The following is a 19,458-nucleotide window of genomic DNA, read 5'->3' as shown; positions in this document are numbered from 1 at the left end:
ACACCCAGACCGAGAGTCCCACCCAGTCCTCACAGTGACACCCAGTCCGAGAGTGACACCCAGTCCGAGAGAGACACCCAGTCTGAGAGTGACACCCAGTCCTCATAATGACACCCAGTGCTCACAGTGACACCCAGTCCTCACAGTGACACCCAGTCCTCACAGTGACACCCAGTCCTCACAGTGACACCCAGTCCGCACAGTGACACACATTCCTCAGAGTGACACCGAGCCCAGAGAGTGACACCCAGTCTGAGAGTGACATCCAGTCCTCACAGTGACACCCAGTCCTCAGAGTGACACCGAGCCCAGAGAGTGACACCCAGTCTGAGAGTGACATCCAGTCCTCACAGTGACACCCAGTCCTCAGAGTGACACCGAGCCCAGAGAGTGACACCCAGTCTGAGAGTGACATCCAGTCCTCACAGTGACACCCAGTTTGCACAGTGACCCCATCCGAGAGTGATACCAAGTCCTCACAGTAACACCCAGTCTTCACAGAGACACCCAGTCCACACAGTGACACCCAGTTCTGAGAGTGACACTCAGCCCTCAGAGTGACACCCAGCCCAGAGAGTGACACCCAGTCCTCACAGTGACACCCAGTCCTCACAGTGACACCCAGTGCTCAGTGACACCCAGTCTGAGATTTACACCCAGTCCTCACAGTGACACCCAGTCCTCACAGTGACACCCAGTCCGAGAGTGACACCCAGTCCGAGAGTGACTCCCAGTCCTCACAGTAACACCCAGTCTTCACAGTGACACCCAGTCGGAGAGTGACACCCCATCCGAGAGTGACACCCAGTCCTCACAGTAACACCCAGTCCGCACAGTGACACCCAGTCCGCACAGTGACACCCAGTCCGCACAGTGACACCCAGTCCGCACAGTGACACCCAGTCCACCCAGTGACACCCAGTCCTCACAGTGACACCCAGCCCAGAGAGTGAAACCCAGTCCTCACAGTGACACCCAGTCCTCAGAGTGACACCGAGCCCAGAGAGTGACAGCCAGTCTGAGAGTGATATCCAGGCCTCACAGTGGCACCCAGTCCTCACAGTGACACCCAGTCCGAGACTGACACCCAGTCCGAGAGTGACACCCAGTCCTCACAGTGACACCCAGTCCAAGAGTGAAAACCAGTCCGTGTGTGACACCCAATCCTCACAGTGACACCCAGTCCGAGAGTGACACCCAGTCCGAGATTGACACCCAGTCCTCACAGTGACACCCAGTCCAAGAGTGAAAACCAGTCTGTGAGTGACACTCAGTCCTCACAGTGACACCCAGTCCTCACAGTGACACCCAGCCCAGAGAGTGATACCCAGTCCGCACAGTGACACCCAGTCCGCACAGTGACACCCAGTCTGAGACTTACACCCAGCCCGAGAGTCCCACCCAGTCCTCACAGTGACACCCAGACCGAGAGTGACACCCAGTCCGAGAGTGACACCCAGTCTGAGAGTGACACCCAGTCTGAGAGTGACACCCAGTCTGAGAGTGACATCCAGTCCGCACAGTGACACCCAGTCCGAGACTGACACCCAGACCGAGAGTCCCACCCAGTCCTCACAGTGACACCCAGTCCGAGAGTGACACCCAGTCCGAGAGAGACACCCAGTCTGAGAGTGACACCCAGTCCTCACAGTGACACCCAGTCTGAGAGTGACACCCAGTCCTCATAATGACACCCAGTGCTCACAGTGACACCCAGTCCTCACACTGACACCCAGTCCTCACAGTGACACCCAGTCCTCACAGTGACACCCAGTCCGCACAGTGACACCCATTCCTCACAGTGACACCCAGCCCAGAGAGTGAAACCCAGTCCTCACAGTGACACCCAGTCCTCAGAGTGACACCGAGCCCAGAGAGTGACACCCAGTCTGAGAGTGACATCCAGTCCTCACAGTGACACCCAGTCCTCACAGTGACACCCAGTTTGCACAGTGACACCCAGTCCGAGATTGACACCCAGTCCTCACAGTGACACCCAGTCCGAGACTGACACCCAGTCCGAGAGTGACACCCAGTCCTCACAGTGACACCCAGTCCGAGAGTGGCACCCAGTCCGAGAGTGACACCCAGTCCTCACAGTGACACCCAGTCCGAGACTGACACCCAGTCCGAGATTGACACACAGTCCGAGAGTGACACCCAGTCCTCACAGTGACACCCAGTCCAAGAGTGAAAACCAGTCCGTGTGTGACACCCAATCCTCACAGTGACACCCAGTCCGAGATTGACACCCAGTCCTCACAGTGACACCCAGTCCAAGAGTGACACCCAGTCCGTGAGTGACCCCCAGTCCTCACAGTGACACCCAGTCCGAGACTGACACCCAGTCCGAGAGTGACACCCAGTCCTCACAGTGACACCCAGTCCGAGACTGACACCCAGTCCGAGATTGACACACAGTCCTCACAGTGACACCCAGTCCAAGAGTGAAAACCAGTCCGTGTGTGACACCCAATCCTCACAGTGACACCCAGTCCGAGATTGACACCCAGTCCTCACAGTGACACCCAGTCCAAGAGTGACACCCAGTCCGTGAGTGACACTCAGTCCTCACAGTGACACCCAGTCCGTGAGTGACACTCAATCCTCACAGTGACACCCAGTCCTCACAGTGATCACCAGTCCTCACAGTGACACCCAGCCCAAAGAGTGATACCCAGTCCGCACAGTGACACCCAGTCCGCACAGTGACACCCAGTCCGAGACTGACACCCAGCCCGAGAGTGACACCCAGTCTGAGAGTGACACTCAGTCCGAGAGTCCCACCCAGTCCTCACAGTGACACACAGTCCGAGAGTGACACCCAGTCCGAGAGTGACACCCAGTCCGAGAGTGACACCCAGTCCTCACAGTGACACCCAGTCTGAGAGTGACACCCAGTCCTCATAATGACACCCAGTCTGCGAGTGACACCCAGTCCTCACAGTGACACCCAGTCTGAGAGTGACACCCAGTCCTCATAAGGACACCCAGTCCTCATAATGACACCCAGTGCTCACAGTGACACCCAGTCATCACAGTGACACCCAGTCATCACAGTGACACCCAGTTCAAGAGTGAAACCAAGTCCTCACAGTGACACCCAGTCCGAGAGTGACACCCAGTCCGACAGTGACACCCAGTCCAAGAGTGACGCCCAGTCCGTGAGTGACACCCAGTCCACACAATGACACCCAGTCCTCACAGTGACACCCAGCCCAGAGAGTGACACCCAGTCCTCACAGTGACACCAAGTCCGAGAGTGACACCCAGGCCTCACAGTGGCCACCAGTCCGCACAGTGACACCCAGTCCTCACAGTGACACCCAGTCCGCACAGCGACACCCAGTCCGAGACTGACACCCAGCCCGAGAGTCCCGCCCAGTCCTCACAGTGACACCCAGTCCGAGAGAGACACCCAGTCCGAGAGTGACACCCAGTCCGCACAGTGACACCCAGTCCGAGAGAGACACCCAGTCTGAGAGTGACACCCAGTCCTCACAGTGATACCCAGTCCGAGAGTGACACCCAGTCCGCACAGTGACACCCAGTCTGCGAGTGACACCCAGTCCGCACAGTGACACCAAGTCCGAGATTGACACCCAGACCGAGAGTCCCACCCAGTCCTCACAGTGACACCCAGTCTGAGAGTGACACCCAGTCCTCACAGTGACACCCAGTCTGAGAGTGACACCCAGTCCTCATTATGACACCCAGTGCTCACAGTGACACCCAGTCATCACAGTGACACCCAGTCATCACAGTGACACCCAGTCCTCACAGTGACACCCAGTTCGAGAGTGAAACCAAGTCCTCACAGTGACACCCAGTCCGAGAGTGACACCCAGTCTAAGAGTGACGCCCAGTCCGTGAGTGATACCCAGTCCACACAGTGACACCCAGTCCACACAGTGACACCCAGTCCTCACAGTGACACCCAGCCCAGAGAGTGACACCCAGTCCTCACAGTGACACCAAGTCTGAGAGTGACACCCAGGCCTCACAGTGACACCCAGTTCGCACAGTGACACCAAGTCCGAGATTGACACCCAGTCCTCACAGTGAAACCCAGTCCAAGATTGACACCCAGTCCGTGAGTGGCACCCAGTCCGAGAGTGACACCCAGGCCAGAGAGTGACACCCAGACCTCACAGTGACACCAAGTCCGAGAGTGACACCCAGGCCAGAGAGTGACACCCAGGCCTCACAGTGACACCCAGGCCTCACAGTGACACCCAGCCCAGAGAGTGATACCCAGTCCGCACAGTGACACCCAGCCCGAGAGTGACACCCAGTCCGAGAGTGACTCCCAGTCATCACAGTGACACCCAGTCCGAGAGTGACACCCATTCCGAGAGTGACACCCAGTCCTCACAGTGACACCCAGTCCGCACAGTGACACCAAGTCCGAGAGTGACACCCATTCCGAGAGGGACACCCAGTCCGAGAGTGGCACCCAGTCCGAGAGTGTCACCCAGTCCGAGAGTGACACCCAATCGTCACAGTGACACCCAGTCCTCACGGTGACACCCATTCCGAGAGTGGCACTCAGTCCGAGAGTGACACCCAGTCCTCAAAGTGACACCCATTCCGAGAGGGACACCCATTCCGAGAGGGACACCCAGTCCGAGAGTGGCACCCAGTCCGAGAGTGACACCCAGTCCTCACAGTGACACCCAGTCCGAGAGTGACACCCAGTCCGAGAGTGGCACCCAGCCCAGGGAGTGGCACCCAGTCCGAGAGTGACACCCAGTCCTCAAAGTGGCACCAAGTCCGAGAGTGACACCCAGTCCGAGAGTGACACCCAGTCCGAGAGTGACACCCAGTCCTCACAGTGACACCCAGTCCGAGAGTGGCACCAAGTCCGAGAGTGACACCCAGTCCTCACAGTGACACCCAGTCCTCACGGTGACACCCAGTCCGAGAGTGGCACCCAGTCCGAGAGTGACACCCAGTCCTCACAGTGACACCCAGACCGAGAGTGGCACCCAGTCCGAGAGTGGCACCCAGTCCGAGAGTGACACCCAATCCTCAGTGATACCAAGTCTGCACAGTGACACCCAGTCTGAGAGTGACACCCAGTCCTCATTATGACACCCAGTCCTCACAGTGACACCCCGTCCGAGATTTACACCCAGTCCTCACAGTGACACCCGATCATCACAGTGACACCCGGTCCTCACAGTGACACCCAGTCCGAGAGTGACACCCAGCCCAGAGAGTGACACCCAATCCTCACAGTGACACCCAGTCCTCACAGTGACACCCAGTCCTCAGAGTGACACCCAGCCCAGAGAGTGACAACCAGTCCTCACAGTGACACCCAGTCCTCACAGTGACAACCAGTCCTCACAGTGACACCCAGTCCGAGAATGACACCCAGTCCTCACAGTGAGACCCAGTCCTCAGTGACACCCAGTCCTCACAGTGACACCCAGTCCTCAGAGTGACACCCAGTCCTCACAGTGACACCCAGTCCGAGAATGACACCCAGTCCTCACAGTGACACCCAGTCCGAGAATGACACCCAGTCCTCACAGTGACACCCAGTCCTCACAGTGACACCCAGTCCGTGAGTGACGCCCAGTCCGAGAGTGACACCCAGTTCGCACAGTGACACCCAGTCCGAGATTGACACCCAGTCCTCACAGTGACACCCAGTCCGAGACTGACACCCAGTCCGAGACTGACACCCAGTCCTCACAGTGACACGCAGTTCGCACAGTGACACCGAGTCCTCACAGTGACACCCAGTCCAAGAGTGACACCCAGTCCGTGAGTGACACCCAATCCTCACAGTCACACCCAGTCCTCACAGTGACACCCAGTCGTAACAGTGACACCCAGTCCTTACAGTGACACCCAGTCCTGAAAGTGACACCCAGTCCTCACAGTGACACCCAGTCCTCACAGAGACACCCAGTCCTCACAGAGACACCCAGTCCGAGAGTGGCACCCAGTCCGAGAGTGGCACCCAGTCCGAGAGTGGCACCCAGTTCTCAGTGACACCCAGCCCAGAGAGTGATACCCAGTCCGCACAGTGACACCCAGTCCGAGACTGACACCCAGTCCGAGACTGACACCCAGTCCGAGAGTGGCACCCAGTCCTCACAGTGACACCCAGTCCGAGAGTGACACCCAGTCCGAGAGTGACACCCAGTCCGAGAGTGTCACCCAGTGCTCACAGTGTCACCCAGTTCTCACAGTGACACCCAGTCCGCACAGTGACACACAGTTCGAGAGTGAAATCCAGTCCTCACAGTGACACCCAGTGCTCACAGTGACACCCAGTCCGAGAGTGACTCCCAGTCCGAGAGTGACACCCAGTCCGAGAGTGACACCCAGTCCTCACAGTGACACCCAGTCTGAGAGTGACACCCAGTCCTCACAGTGGCACCCAGTCCTCACAGTGACACCCAGTCCGAGAGTGACACCCAGTCCGAGAGTGACACCCAGTCCTCACAGTGACACCCAGTCTGAGAGTGACACCCAGTCCTAATAATGACACCCAGTCCTCACAGTGACACCCAGTCATCACAATTACACCCAGTCCTCACAGTGACACCCAGTCCTCACAGTGACACCCAGTGCTCACAGTGACACCCAGTTCGAGAGTGACACCCAGTCCGAGAGTGAAACCCAGTCCTCACAGTGACACCCAGTCCGAGAGTGACACCCAGTCCGAGAGTGACACCCAGTCATCACAGTGACACCCAGTCCGAGAGTGACACCCAGTCCGAGAGTGACACCCAGTCCTCACAGTGACTCCCAGTCCGAGAGTGACACCCAGTCCTCACAGTGACTCCCAGTCCTCACAGTGACACCCAGTCCGAGAGTGACACCCAGTACGAGAGTGACACCCAGTCATCACAGTGACACCCAGTCCGAGAGTGACACCCAGTACGAGAGTGACACCCAGTCCTCACAGTGACACCCAGTCCTCACAGTGACACCCAGTCCGAGAGTGACACCCATTCCGAGAGGGACACCCAGTCCTCACAGTGACACCCAGTCCTCACAGTGACACCCAGTCCTCAGTGACACCCAGTCCTCACAGTGACACCCAGTCCGAGAATGACACCCAGTCCTCACAGTGAGACCCAGTCCTCAGTGACAATCAGTCCGAGAGTGACACCCAGTCCGCACAGTGACACCCAGTCCTCACAGTGACACCCAGCCCAGAGAGTGAAACCCAGTCCTCAGAGTGACACCCAGTCCTCACAGTGACACCCAGTCCTCAGAGTGACACCCAGTCCGAGAATGACACCCAGTCCTCACAGTGAGACCCAGTCCTCAGTGACAATCAGTCCGAGAGTGACACCCAGTCCTCACAGTGACACCCAGTCCTCACAGTGACACCCAGTCCTCAGAGTGACACCCAGCCCAGAGAGTGAAACCCAGTCCTCAGTGACACCCAGTCCTCAGAGTGACACCGAGCCCAGAGAGTGACACTTTTGTAAGGGCCCCAAAGAATCCAGCACGAGTTTTAAGGATACAAAATAATAAAGTTTATTTACTATAACAACATATACATAGCAGTAGCAGTAACTTCCCTTGCTACCTTCTCCTTCCTCTTGGTTCCTGGACTGACCAGCTTATTTATAGTAGGAGTTTCTCCGCCCCCCCTCATTGGGGAAGTTCATACTCCCATAGGATTGTGGGATAGTCATTAGTCCCCAGCCAATCGTCAGTAGGCAGGTTATAACAGACATCCAGTCTGAGAGTGATATCCAGTCCTCACAGTGACACCCAGTTCGCACAGTGACACCCAGTCCGAGATTGACACCCAGGCCTCACAGTGACACCCGATCATCACAGTGACACCCAGTTTGCACAGTGACACCCAGTCCGAGATTGACACCCAGGCCTCACAGTGACACCCGATCATCACAGTGACACCCAGTTTGCACAGTGACACCCAGTCCGAGATTGACACCCAGGCCTCACAGTGACACCCAGTCCGAGACTGACACCCAGTCCGAGACTGACACCCAGTCCGAGACTGACACCCAGTCCGAGACTGACACCCAGTCCTCACAGTGACACCCAGTGCGCACAGTGACACCCAGTTCGAGAGTGAAACCCAGTCCTCACAGTGACACCCAGTCCGAGAGTGACACTCAGTCCAAGAGTGACACGCAGTCCTCACAGTGACACCCAGTCCGAGACTGACACCCAGTCCGAGAATGACACCCAGTCCGAGAGTGACACCCAGTCCTCACAGTGTCGCCCAGTCCTCACAGTGACACACAGTCCGAGAGTGACACCCATTCCGAGAGTGCCACCCAGTCCTCACAGTGACACCCAGTCCGCGAGTGACACCCATTCCGAGAATGACACCCATTCCGAGAGTGACACCCATTCCGAGAATGACACCCAGTCCGAGATTGACACCCAGGCCTCACAGTGACACCCGATCATCACAGTGACACCCAGTTTGCACAGTGACACCCAGTCCGAGATTGACACCCAGGCCTCACAGTGACACCCGATCATCACAGTGACACCCAGTTTGCACAGTGACACCCAGTCCGAGATTGACACCCAGGCCTCACAGTGACACCCAGTCCGAGACTGACACCCAGTCCGAGACTGACACCCAGTCCGAGACTGACACCCAGTCCGAGACTGACACCCAGTCCTCACAGTGACACCCAGTGCGCACAGTGACACCCAGTTCGAGAGTGAAACCCAGTCCTCACAGTGACACCCAGTCCGAGAGTGACACTCAGTCCAAGAGTGACACGCAGTCCTCACAGTGACACCCAGTCCGAGACTGACACCCAGTCCGAGAATGACACCCAGTCCGAGAGTGACACCCAGTCCTCACAGTGTCGCCCAGTCCTCACAGTGACACACAGTCCGAGAGTGACACCCATTCCGAGAGTGCCACCCAGTCCTCACAGTGACACCCAGTCCGCGAGTGACACCCATTCCGAGAATGACACCCATTCCGAGAGTGACACCCATTCCGAGAGTGACACCCAGTACTCACAGTGACAACCAGCCCAGAGAGTGACAACCAGCCCAGAGAGTGACACCCAGTCCTCACAGTGACACCCAGTCCTCACAGTGACACCCAGTCCGAGAGTGACACCCAGTGATCACAGTGACATCCAGTGGCACTTACCCATACTGTTGCGCGATGAAAACGTTATCGGCTCCTCGGTTATTTTAACTTCAGACTTGGGTCTAACCAAAGAGAAAGAGAGAGAAAGTTACTCGGGGGGAGTGAGTAAGAACTTTTCAAGTCACCATATTACAGGAAGGACGTTATTGCTCTGGAGAGAGTGCAGAGGAAGTTTACAAGAATGTTGCCAGGGCTGGAAAAGTGTGGCTACGGGGAGAGATTGGATAGGTTGGGGTTACTTTCCTCGGAACAAAGAAGACTGAGGGGTGATGAGGGGAGGAGATAGAGTGGACAGGATAAAATAGTTTCCCTGGGTGGAGAATTCTAGAATCAGGGGGCATAGATTCAAGAGGCAGACAGTGTAGAGGGGACATGAGGGAGAACATCTTTACGCTGAGGGTAGTGGGGAGTCTGGAATTCGCCTCCCGAGTTGGCGGTGGAGGCAGAGACACTAAACTCTTTCAAAAGGTACCTGGATCGCCACCTTCAGTGCTGTAAGCTGCAGGGCTGTGGAGCGGGTGCAGGAAGGTGGGGTTAGAAAGGGCAGCTGGGTGTCCTCGGGCCGGCACAGACATGATGGGCCGAACAGACTCCTCCAGTGCTGTAACTTTTGTACGGTTCCACGAGTAAGGGTCAGAATGGCCTCAGTAACAGTCGGCCTTTCAAGGACATCTTCCCAGGAGATGAATGAGCTGATCAGGGAATATGCTCATTGCCAACAGCATCTTCATAGGACAGAGAAACCATCTCAGCCACCATGTGTTTACTGAGAGAAGAACAATCTTTCGGCTCTTTTAAAGAGGATAATTCGCCCTCTGTCGATTCTGTGCTGAGATACTCTCTTACACCCTGTGGCAATGGGCCACCCAGGAGTGTCGATCCTTCCCAGAATCGAGAGTTTTTAACAGGCAGCAGGCAGACAGAATGAACAGCAGCTAGTTCAGGGCACCAGTCACAGAGCATACAGGCCAAATGGCTGCAGTTCGGAGAGCACACACATTGATACTCCGCCTACTGGGCGGGGCCAGCAGGCTGGGATCTACCCCCGTACCTGTAGTACAGGGGCCTTACCGTAATACCCATACAGGGCAGCACGGTAGCATTGTGGATAGCACAATTGCTTCACAGCTCCACTGTCTGTGCAGAGTTTGCACCTTCTCCCCGTGTCTGCATGGATTTCCTCCGGGTGCTCCGGTTTCCTCCCACGGTCCAAAGATGTGTAGGTTAGGTGGATTGGCCACGATAAATTGCCCTTAGTGTCCAAAATTGCCCTTCATGTTGGGTGGGGTTACTGGGTTATGGGGATAGGGTGGAGGTGCTGACCTTGGGTAGGGTGCTCTTTCCAAGAGCCGGTGCAACTCGATGGGCCGAATGGCCTCCTTCTGTACTTAGAACATAGAACATAGAACAATACAGCGCAGTACAGGCCCTTTGGCCCACGATGTTGCACCGAAACAAAAGCCATCTAACCTACACTATGCCATTATCATCCATATGTTTATCCAATAAACTTTTCAAAGCCCTCAATGTTGGCGAGTTCACTACTGTAGCAGGTAGGGCATTCCACGGCCTCACTACTCTTTGCGTAAAGAACCTACCTCTGACCTCTGTCCTATATCTATTACCCCTCAGTTTAAAGTTATGTCCCCTCGTGCCAGCCATATCCATCCGCGGGAGAAGGCTCTCACTGTCCACCCTATCCAACCCCCTGATCATTTTGTATGCCTCTATTAAGTCTCCTCTTAGCCTTCTTCTCTCCAACGAAAACAACCTCAAGTCCGTCAGCCTTTCCTCATAAGATTTTCCCTCCATACCAGGCAACATCCTGGTAAATCTCCTCTGCACCCGCTCCAAAGCCTCCACGTCCTTCCTATAATGCGGTGACCAGTTGTACGCAATACTCCAAATGCGGCCGTACCAGAGTTTTGTACAGCTGCAACATGACCTCCTGACTCCGGAACTCAATCCCTCTACCAATAAAGGCCAACACTCCATAGGCCTTCTTCACAACCCTATCAACCTGGGTGGCAACTTTCAGGGATCTATGTACATGGACACCTAGATCCCTCTGCTCAGCCACACTTTCAAGAACTTTACCATTAGCCAAATATTCCGCATTCCTGTTATTCCTTCCAAAGTGAATCACCTCACACTTCTCTACATTAAACTCCATTTGCCACCTCTCAGCCCAGCTCTGCAGCTTATCTATATCCCTCTGTAACCTGCTACATCCTTCCACACTATCGACAACACCACCGACTTTAGTATCATCTGCAAATTTACTCACCCACCCTTCTGTGCCTTCCTCTAGGTCATTGATAAAAATGACAAACAGCAACGGCCCCAGAACAGATCCTTGTGGTACTCCACTTGTGACTGTACTCCATTCTGAACATTTCCCATCAACCACCACCCTCTGTCTTCTTTCAGCTAGCCAATTTCTGATCCACATCTCTAAATCACCCTCAATCCCCAGCCTCCGTATTTTTTGCAATAGCCTACCGTGGGGAACCTTATCAAACGCTTTGCTGAAATCCATATACACCACATCAACTGCTCTACCCTCGTCTACCTGTTCAGTCACCTTCTCAAAGAACTCAATAAGGTTTGTGAGGCATGACCTACCCTTCACAAAGCCATGCTGACTATCCCTGATCATATCATTCCTATCTAGATGATTATAAATCTTGTCCCTTATAATCCCCTCCAAGACTTTACCCACTACAGACGTGAGGCTCACCGGTCTATAGTTGCCGGGGTTGTCTCTGCTCCCCTTTTTGAACAAAGGGACCACATTTGCTGTCCTCCAGTCCTCTGGCACTATTCCTGTAGCCAATGATGACATAAAAATCAAAGCCAAAGGTCCAGCAATCTCTTCCCTGGCCTCCCATAGAATCCTAGGATAAATCCCATCAGGTCCCGGGGACTTATCTATTTTCAGCCTGTCCAGAATTGCCAACACCTCTCCCCTACGTACCTCAATGCCATCTATTCTATTAGCCTGGGACTCAGCATTCTCCTCCACAACATTATCTTTTTCCTGAGTGAATACTGACGAAAAATATTCATTTAGTATCTCGCCTATCTCTTCAGACTCCACACACAATTTCCCATCCCTGTCCTTGACTGGTCCTACTCTTTCCCTAGTCATTCGCTTATTCCTGACATACCTATAGAAAGCTTTTGGGTTTTCCTTGATCCTTCCTGCCAAATACTTCTCATGTCCCCTCCTTGCTCGTCTTAGCTCTCTCTTTAGATCCTTCCTCGCTACCTTGTAACTATCCATCGCCCCAACCGAAACTTCACACTTCATCTTCACATAGGCCTCCTTCTTCCTCTTAACAAGAGATTCCACTTCCCTGGTAAACCACGGTTCCCTCGCTCGACGCCTTCCTCCCTGTCTGACCGGTACATACTTATCAAGAACACGCAGTAGCTGATCCTTGAACAAGCCCCACTTATCCAGTGTGCCCAACACTTGCAGCCTACTTCTCCACCTTATCCCCCCCAAGTCACGTCTAATGGCATCATAATTGCCCTTCCCCCAGCTATAACTCTTGCCCTGCGGTGTATACTTATCCCTTTCCACCATTAACGTAAACGTCACCGAATTGTGGTCACTGTCCCCAAAGTGCTCTCCTACCTCCAAATCCAACACCTGGCCTGGTTCATTACCCAAAACCAAATCCAACGTGGCCTCGCCTCTTGTTGGCCTGTCAACATATTGTTTCAGGAAACCCTCCTGCACACACTGTACAAAAAACGACCCATCTATTGTACTCGAACTATATCTTTTCCAGTCAATATTTGGAAAGTTAAAGTCTCCCATAATAACTACCCTGTTACTTTCGCTCATATCCAGAATCATCTTCGCCATCCTTTCCTCTACATCCCTAGAACTATTTGGAGGCCTATAAAAAACTCCCAACAGGGTGACCTCTCCTTTCCTGTTTCTAACTTCAGCCAATACTACCTCGGAAGAAGAGTCCCCATCTAGCATCCTCTCCGCCACCGTAATACTGCTCTTGACTAGCAGCGCCACACCTCCCCCTCTTTTGCCTCCTTCTCTGAGCTTACTAAAACACCTAAACCCCGGAACCTGCAACATCCATTCCTGTCCCTGCTCTATCCATGTCTCCGAAATGGCCACAACATCGAAGTCCCAGGTACCAACCCACGCTGCCAGTTCCCCTACCTTGTTTCGTATACTCCTGGCATTGAAGTAGACACACTTCAAACCACCTACCTGAACGCTGGCCCCCTCCTGCGACGTCAAATCTGTGCTCCTGACCTCTATACTCTCATTCTCCCTTACCCTAAAACTACAATCCAGGTTCCCATGCCCCTGCTGCATTAGTTTAAACCCCCCCAAAGAGCACTAACAAATCTCCCCCCCAGGATATTTGTGCCCCTCAGGTTCAGATGTAGACCATCCTGTCTGTAGAGGTCCCACCTTCCCCAGAAAGAGCCCCAGTTATCCAAAAATCTGAAACCCTCCCGCCTGCATCATCCCTGTAGCCACGTGTTTAAATGCTCTCTCTCCCTATTCCTCATCTCACTATCACGTGGCACGGGCAACAACCCAGAGATAACAACTCTGTTTGTTCTAGTTCTGAGCTTCCATCCTAGCTCCCTGAAAGCCTGCCTGACATCCTTGTCCCCTTTCCTACCTATGTCGTTGGTGCCAATGTGGACCACGACTTGGGGCTGCTCCCCCTCCCCCCTAAGGACCCGGAAAACACGATCCGAGACATCACGTACCCTTGCACCTGGGAGGCAACATACCAAACGTGAGTCTCTCACGCTCCCACAAAATCTCCTATCTGTGCCCCTGACTATAGAGTCCCCAATTACTAATGCTCTGCTCCTCTCCCCCCTTCCCTTCTGAGCAACAGGGACAGACTCCGTGCCAGAGGCCCGTACCCCATGGCTTACCCCTGGTAAGTCGTCCCCCCCACAAGTATCCAAAGCGGTATACTTGTTTCTCAGGGGAACGACCGCAGGGGATCCCTGCACTGACTGTTTTTTCCCAGTCCCTCTTACAGTTACCCACCTATCTCCAATCTTTGGTGTAACTAATTCCCTGAAGCTGCTATCTATGACCCCTTCTGCCTCCCGAATGATCCGAAGTTCTTCCAACTCCAGCTCCAGTTCCCTAACTCGGTCTTGGAGGAGCTGGAGATGGCAGCACTTCCTGCAGGTAAAATCAGCAGGGACACTAACTGCATCCCTCACCTCAAACATCCTGCAGGAGGAACATTGCACTCCCTTCCCTGCCATTCCTCTAACTTTCTACCAAGATCTGGCTAACAACTAAATTAAATTTTTATAAAAAATAATAATAATATAATAAAAATATGGTACTTACCTCAGACCAATGGGTTTTATTATTAGGTTAGAGGAGGAGGGCGGGTGGGAGACACTACACGTGTAGTGTCTCGGGTTTCCTCTCCACCAGAATTTATTGGTGAGGGTCTTCCCAGACGTCCGCGGGTCGACTTCCTGATCCCGCCTAAAAAACTAATTTAAAGAAAAGAGAAAAAGTCTCAGCTCCTGCTGAAACTGACTCACCACTCACCAGCTGCTCTCACGCCGCCGAAATCGACTGGCCTGTCCCTGCAAAGAGAAGTGCTTTTAAAGGTTGACTTACCTCCCAGCACCCTCCTTCCGCAATGCTCCCGCTGAAACTGACTAACCAGCTGCTCTCACGCCACCGAAATCGACTGGCCTGCCCCTGCAAAGAGAAGTGCTTTTAAAGGTTGACTTACCTCCCAGCACCCTCCTTCCGCAATGCTCCCGCTGAAACTGACTAACCAGCTGCTCTCACGCCACCGAAATCGACTGGCCTGCCCCTGCAAAGAGAAGTGCTTTTAAAGGTTGACTTACCTCCCAGCACCCTCCTTCCGCAATGCTCCCGCTGAAACTGACTAACCAGCTGCTCTCACGCCACCGAAATCGACTGGCCTGCCCCTGCAAAGAGAAGTGCTTTTAAAGGTTGACTTACCTCCCAGCACCCTCCTTCCGCAATGCTCCCGCTGAAATTGACTAACCAGCTGCTCTCACGCCACCGAAATCGACTGGCCTGCCCCTGCAAAGAGAAGTGCTTTTAAAGGTTGACTTACCTCCCAGCACCCTCCTTCCGCAATGCTCCCGCTGAAACTGACTAACCAGCTGCTCTCACGCCACCGAAATCGACTGGCCTGCCCCTGCAAAGAGAAGTGCTTTTAAAGGTTGACTTACCTCCCAGCACCCTCCTTCCGCAATGCTCCCGCTGAAACTGACTAACCAGCTGCTCTCACGCCACCGAAATCGACTGGCCTGCCCCTGCAAAGAGAAGTGCTTTTAAAGGTTGACTTACCTCCCAGCACCCTCCTTCCGCAATGCTCCCGCTGAAACTGACAAACCAGCTGCTCTCACGCCACCGAAATCGACTGTAAATTCTATGATCATCCAAAACTGTTGGCTGCACCTAATCCTGTTTACCCATCACCCCTGTGCTCTCTGACCCACCCTGGATCCTGCTCCAGCAACATCTGGTTTGAAAATTCTCACCCTCATGTATTTGTCCCTCCATGGCCCCACCCCTCCCGATCTCTATCGCACTTTCCCCAGCTCGGTGACTGGGCCGACTTTCTGCTCCTCTGAATTAGTTTCTCGTGTGCCCCTCGCTCCATTCAGCATTCAAGGCCACACCTGAGCTTTCTACAAACATTCACTCAAACATTCACTCCCTCCACCACTGACAAACAGTGGCAGCCGTGTGTACCATCTACAAGATGCACTGCGGGAACTAACCAAGGTTCCTTAGGCAGCACCTTCCAAACCCATGACCACTACCATCTAGAAGGACAAGAGCAGCAGATACCTGGGGACCCCACCACCTGGAGGTTCCCCTCCAAGTCACTCAGCCCCCTGACTGGGAAATATATCGCCATTCCTTCACTGTCGCTGGGGCAACATCCTGGAACTCCCTCCCTAACAGCACAGTGGCTGTACCTACACCTCAGGGACTGCAGCGGTTCAAGAAGGCAGCTCACCTCCACCTTCTGAAGGGCAACTAGGGATGGGTAATAAATGCTGGGCCTCGCCAGTGACACCCACATTGCGTCAAAAAACGAATTTAAAAAAAGAGCTGCCCAGGCTCCAAGCTCAGGGGTTCTCTCCTATTCTTCCAACCTGCCTGTTTAGTTACACACCATCCTGCCCACTAACCCATTCCTTGGCTTGGTGGAAATTTTCTGTCAGATTACAATCCCATGAAGGGCCTCGGTTCCTTTTCCTGGCGGGTGCTATATAAATGCAAATGGTTGTTGAGAATCAGCTGTGACTGAGGTGAGAGGGTCTGGATACTCACCGATGTGGCAGGTCAGGAAGTTCATGATCTGTAGGGAGAGAAGTCACAACAGAATTACCACAAAAGGAGTCCTCCTCCAATCGGCTGCCAAGTTGATACAGGTAAATCAAATGATTGACCCAATCACCTCAGTTTCCAATCGGTCACATTAAGATTAAATGAGATCCAAAGTGTCCAAATTGGGAGAGGGGGCGAGTTCTGACCTCTGGACACGTTGCTTGCTCTGGACCTGATCGAGAACAGAACCCTCCCTCCCTCCCAGCCAATCAGCGGGCGGAACCTGTTACGTCCCATCTGACTGTGTAAAGTCTCCTAAGGAACAGGGTGTGAGTGACGATAGTGATCGCTTCCCAAAATCCCGGGGTGCGGTTAAATTGAATTGCCGACTGATCCAACACAGTGTCTGTTCCACACCCAAATCAAGGAAAATGTGTATTCGCGTGGAACACTGAAGGTAAATGTGTGACATCACAAAGGCATTCTTAGACAGGCTGTTGTCACTGCTCTCTACCTCTCTTTGGCCTCGAGATAAAAGATGATGTGGTTTCATTCTCCAAACGACAATAACCATCGATTAAATCTGCCAAACTTTCCACCATTGCAAGTGATGAGCCTGTTATTGTTAATGGCTGCAGATAAACAGAAAAGGCACAGGATAAAACCGTCTTGTGGCGTCACTATTACTGTATTGTTCACTTTGGTAGTAAGAATAAAAAAGCAGAGCATTTTTTAATAGGCGTGAAGTTTTTAATTGTTGATATTCAGACTTGGGCACTTAGGCACAAGGAACACAAAGAGTTACCAAATAACTTCAACAAGTGGTGAGGAAGACACATTGTATATTGACCGTTGTTGCGACAGGATTGAAAAACAAGAATAAGAAAGACTCGCTCCAATTGTTTCAGGTTTTAGTGAGGCCACACCTTAATGACGGAGCTTTACACCACATCGACAGAAGGATTTACATGCATTGGAGGTGGGGCAGCCAAGGTTCATTCGATTGGTCCCTGGATTGAGGAGGTTGTCCAATGGTGAGGGACTGAGTAAATTGGGTTTATATTTGCTGGAGCTGAGAAGGATGAGAGTCCACCTATTGAAAGACACAGGGCGGGATTCTCTGATCCCGTGCCGGGTCGGAGAATCGCCGGGGGGGGGGGGGGGGCGCGATTCACACAACGCCGCTCCAACGCCGGTCTGCCGATTCTCCAGTGACCGGAGAATCGGCACCTATGGTGCCGGCGCAGTCGGTGCGCCGCCGGTCGGGGGCCGCTCAACACAGCCCCCTCCCAGTGATTCTCCCTGAGCGGTGGGCCAAGCGCCCACCGAGTTAGGCCGAGACCAGCCGGCGGCGTTCTCGTATGGTCCCACCCAGCGGGGCCTCGGCATTCATGTGGCAGGGGGTGCGGCCTGGTCCGGGGGGTGGGGGGTGGGGGGGGGGGGGGGGGTTGGGAGGGGAATCCGATCCCGGGGGGGGGCCCCCATGGTGGCCTGGCCCACGATCTGGGACTACCGGTCGACGGGCCGGCTTCTCCTGGTGGGGGCCTATGTTCCTCCGTGTCGGGCCCCTGTAGCTCTCCACCATGTTGAGTCGGGGCCGACGCGGAGAAGGCAACCCACGCGCATGCGTGAACTCACGCCGGCCGTAGCGCGCATGCGTGAACTCACGCCGGCCGTAGCGCGCATGCGTGAACTCACGCCGGCCGTAGCGCGCATGCGTGAACTCACGCCGGCCGTAGCGCGCATGCGTGAACTCATGCCGGCCATAGCGCGCATGCGTGAACTCACGCCGGCCGTAGCGCGCATGCGTGAACTCACGCCGGCCGTAGCGCGCATGCGTGAACTCACGCCGGCCGTAGCGCGCATGCGTGAACTCACGCCGGCCGTAGCGCGCATGCGTGAACTCACGCCGGCCGTAGCGCGCATGCGTGAACTCACGCCGGCCGTAGCGCGCATGCGTGAACTCGCGATAATTTCGGACTGCGATGGGGAGAAATCCCGTCACTCTCAGGGGTGTGAATCTTTGGGATTCCCTACCCCAGTGAATTGCGGATACTCCACCATTCCGGATATTCAAGGCTGAGATACGATTGGCAGATTATGATTCCTTGGGGAATCGAAGGGTATGCGGAACAGGCTGGAAGAGGAAGTTAAGGTCAATAATCAGGCATGGGCATAGAGAATAATGGAGCTGTGAAAGAGACCAAATGTTCCAAGGCTGATCCTATTCCTTCGCTTTTTGCCTGGTTAGCAGATATTATGAATGAGACAGGGATAGGCACAAGAACATATCGACAGAAGAACAAGGAGAGTGAGGAGGCTATTCAGACCCTCAACCTTCCTCCACCAGTTAATACCATCCGTAGCTAATCTGATCATCTCAAATCTGCATCCCATCTAACCTCCGATAACCTTCCGCCCCTTTGCTTCCCAAGACTGTGTCCACCTCCACCTTACACATAGAACATAGAACGATACAGCGCAGTACAGGCCCTTCGGCCCACGATGTTGCACCAAAACAAAAGCCATCTAACCTACACTATGCCATTATCATCCATATGTTTATCCAATAAACTTTTAAATGCCCTCAATGTTGGCGAGTTCACTACTGTAGGAGGTAGGGCATTCCACGGCCTCACCACTCTTTGCGTAAAGAACCTACCTCTGACCTCTGTCCGCACTGTCGACAACACCACCGACTTTAGTATCGTCTGCAAATTTACTCACCCACCCTTCTGCGCCTTCCTCTAGGTCATTGATAAAAATGACAAACAGCAACGGCCCCAGAACAGATCCTTGTGGTACTCCACTTGTGACTGTACTCCATTCTGAACATTTCCCATCAACCACCACCCTCTCTGTCTTCTTTCAGCTAGCCAATTTCTGATCCACATCTGTAAATCACCCTCAATCCCCAGCCTCCGTATTTTCTGCAATAGCCTACCGTGGGGAACCTTATCAAACGCTTTGCTGAAAT

General features: G+C 53.9%; 1 protein-coding gene across 3 annotated transcripts in view; it reads right to left on the bottom strand.

Annotated features, from left to right (window-relative positions):
* ptk2ba (protein tyrosine kinase 2 beta, a) overlaps positions 1-19,458 on the bottom strand; it is a 505,509-nt gene that overhangs the window by 222,585 nt on the left and 263,466 nt on the right. For all 3 annotated transcript variants that reach the window (XM_072515254.1, XM_072515246.1, XM_072515261.1), the window contains exons 11-13: positions 16,996-17,113; positions 16,485-16,512; positions 9,131-9,192 (exon numbers count right to left, since the gene is read on the bottom strand). In XM_072515254.1, coding sequence (XP_072371355.1) covers positions 9,131-9,192; positions 16,485-16,512; positions 16,996-17,113 — 208 coding nt within the window. The remainder of the gene's footprint in view (positions 1-9,130; positions 9,193-16,484; positions 16,513-16,995; positions 17,114-19,458) is intronic.

This window comes from Scyliorhinus torazame, chromosome 1 (assembly GCF_047496885.1).
Source record: "Scyliorhinus torazame isolate Kashiwa2021f chromosome 1, sScyTor2.1, whole genome shotgun sequence".
Lineage (NCBI taxonomy): Eukaryota > Metazoa > Chordata > Chondrichthyes > Carcharhiniformes > Scyliorhinidae > Scyliorhinus > Scyliorhinus torazame.
This window is presented reverse-complemented; position numbering and strand designations above follow the sequence as displayed.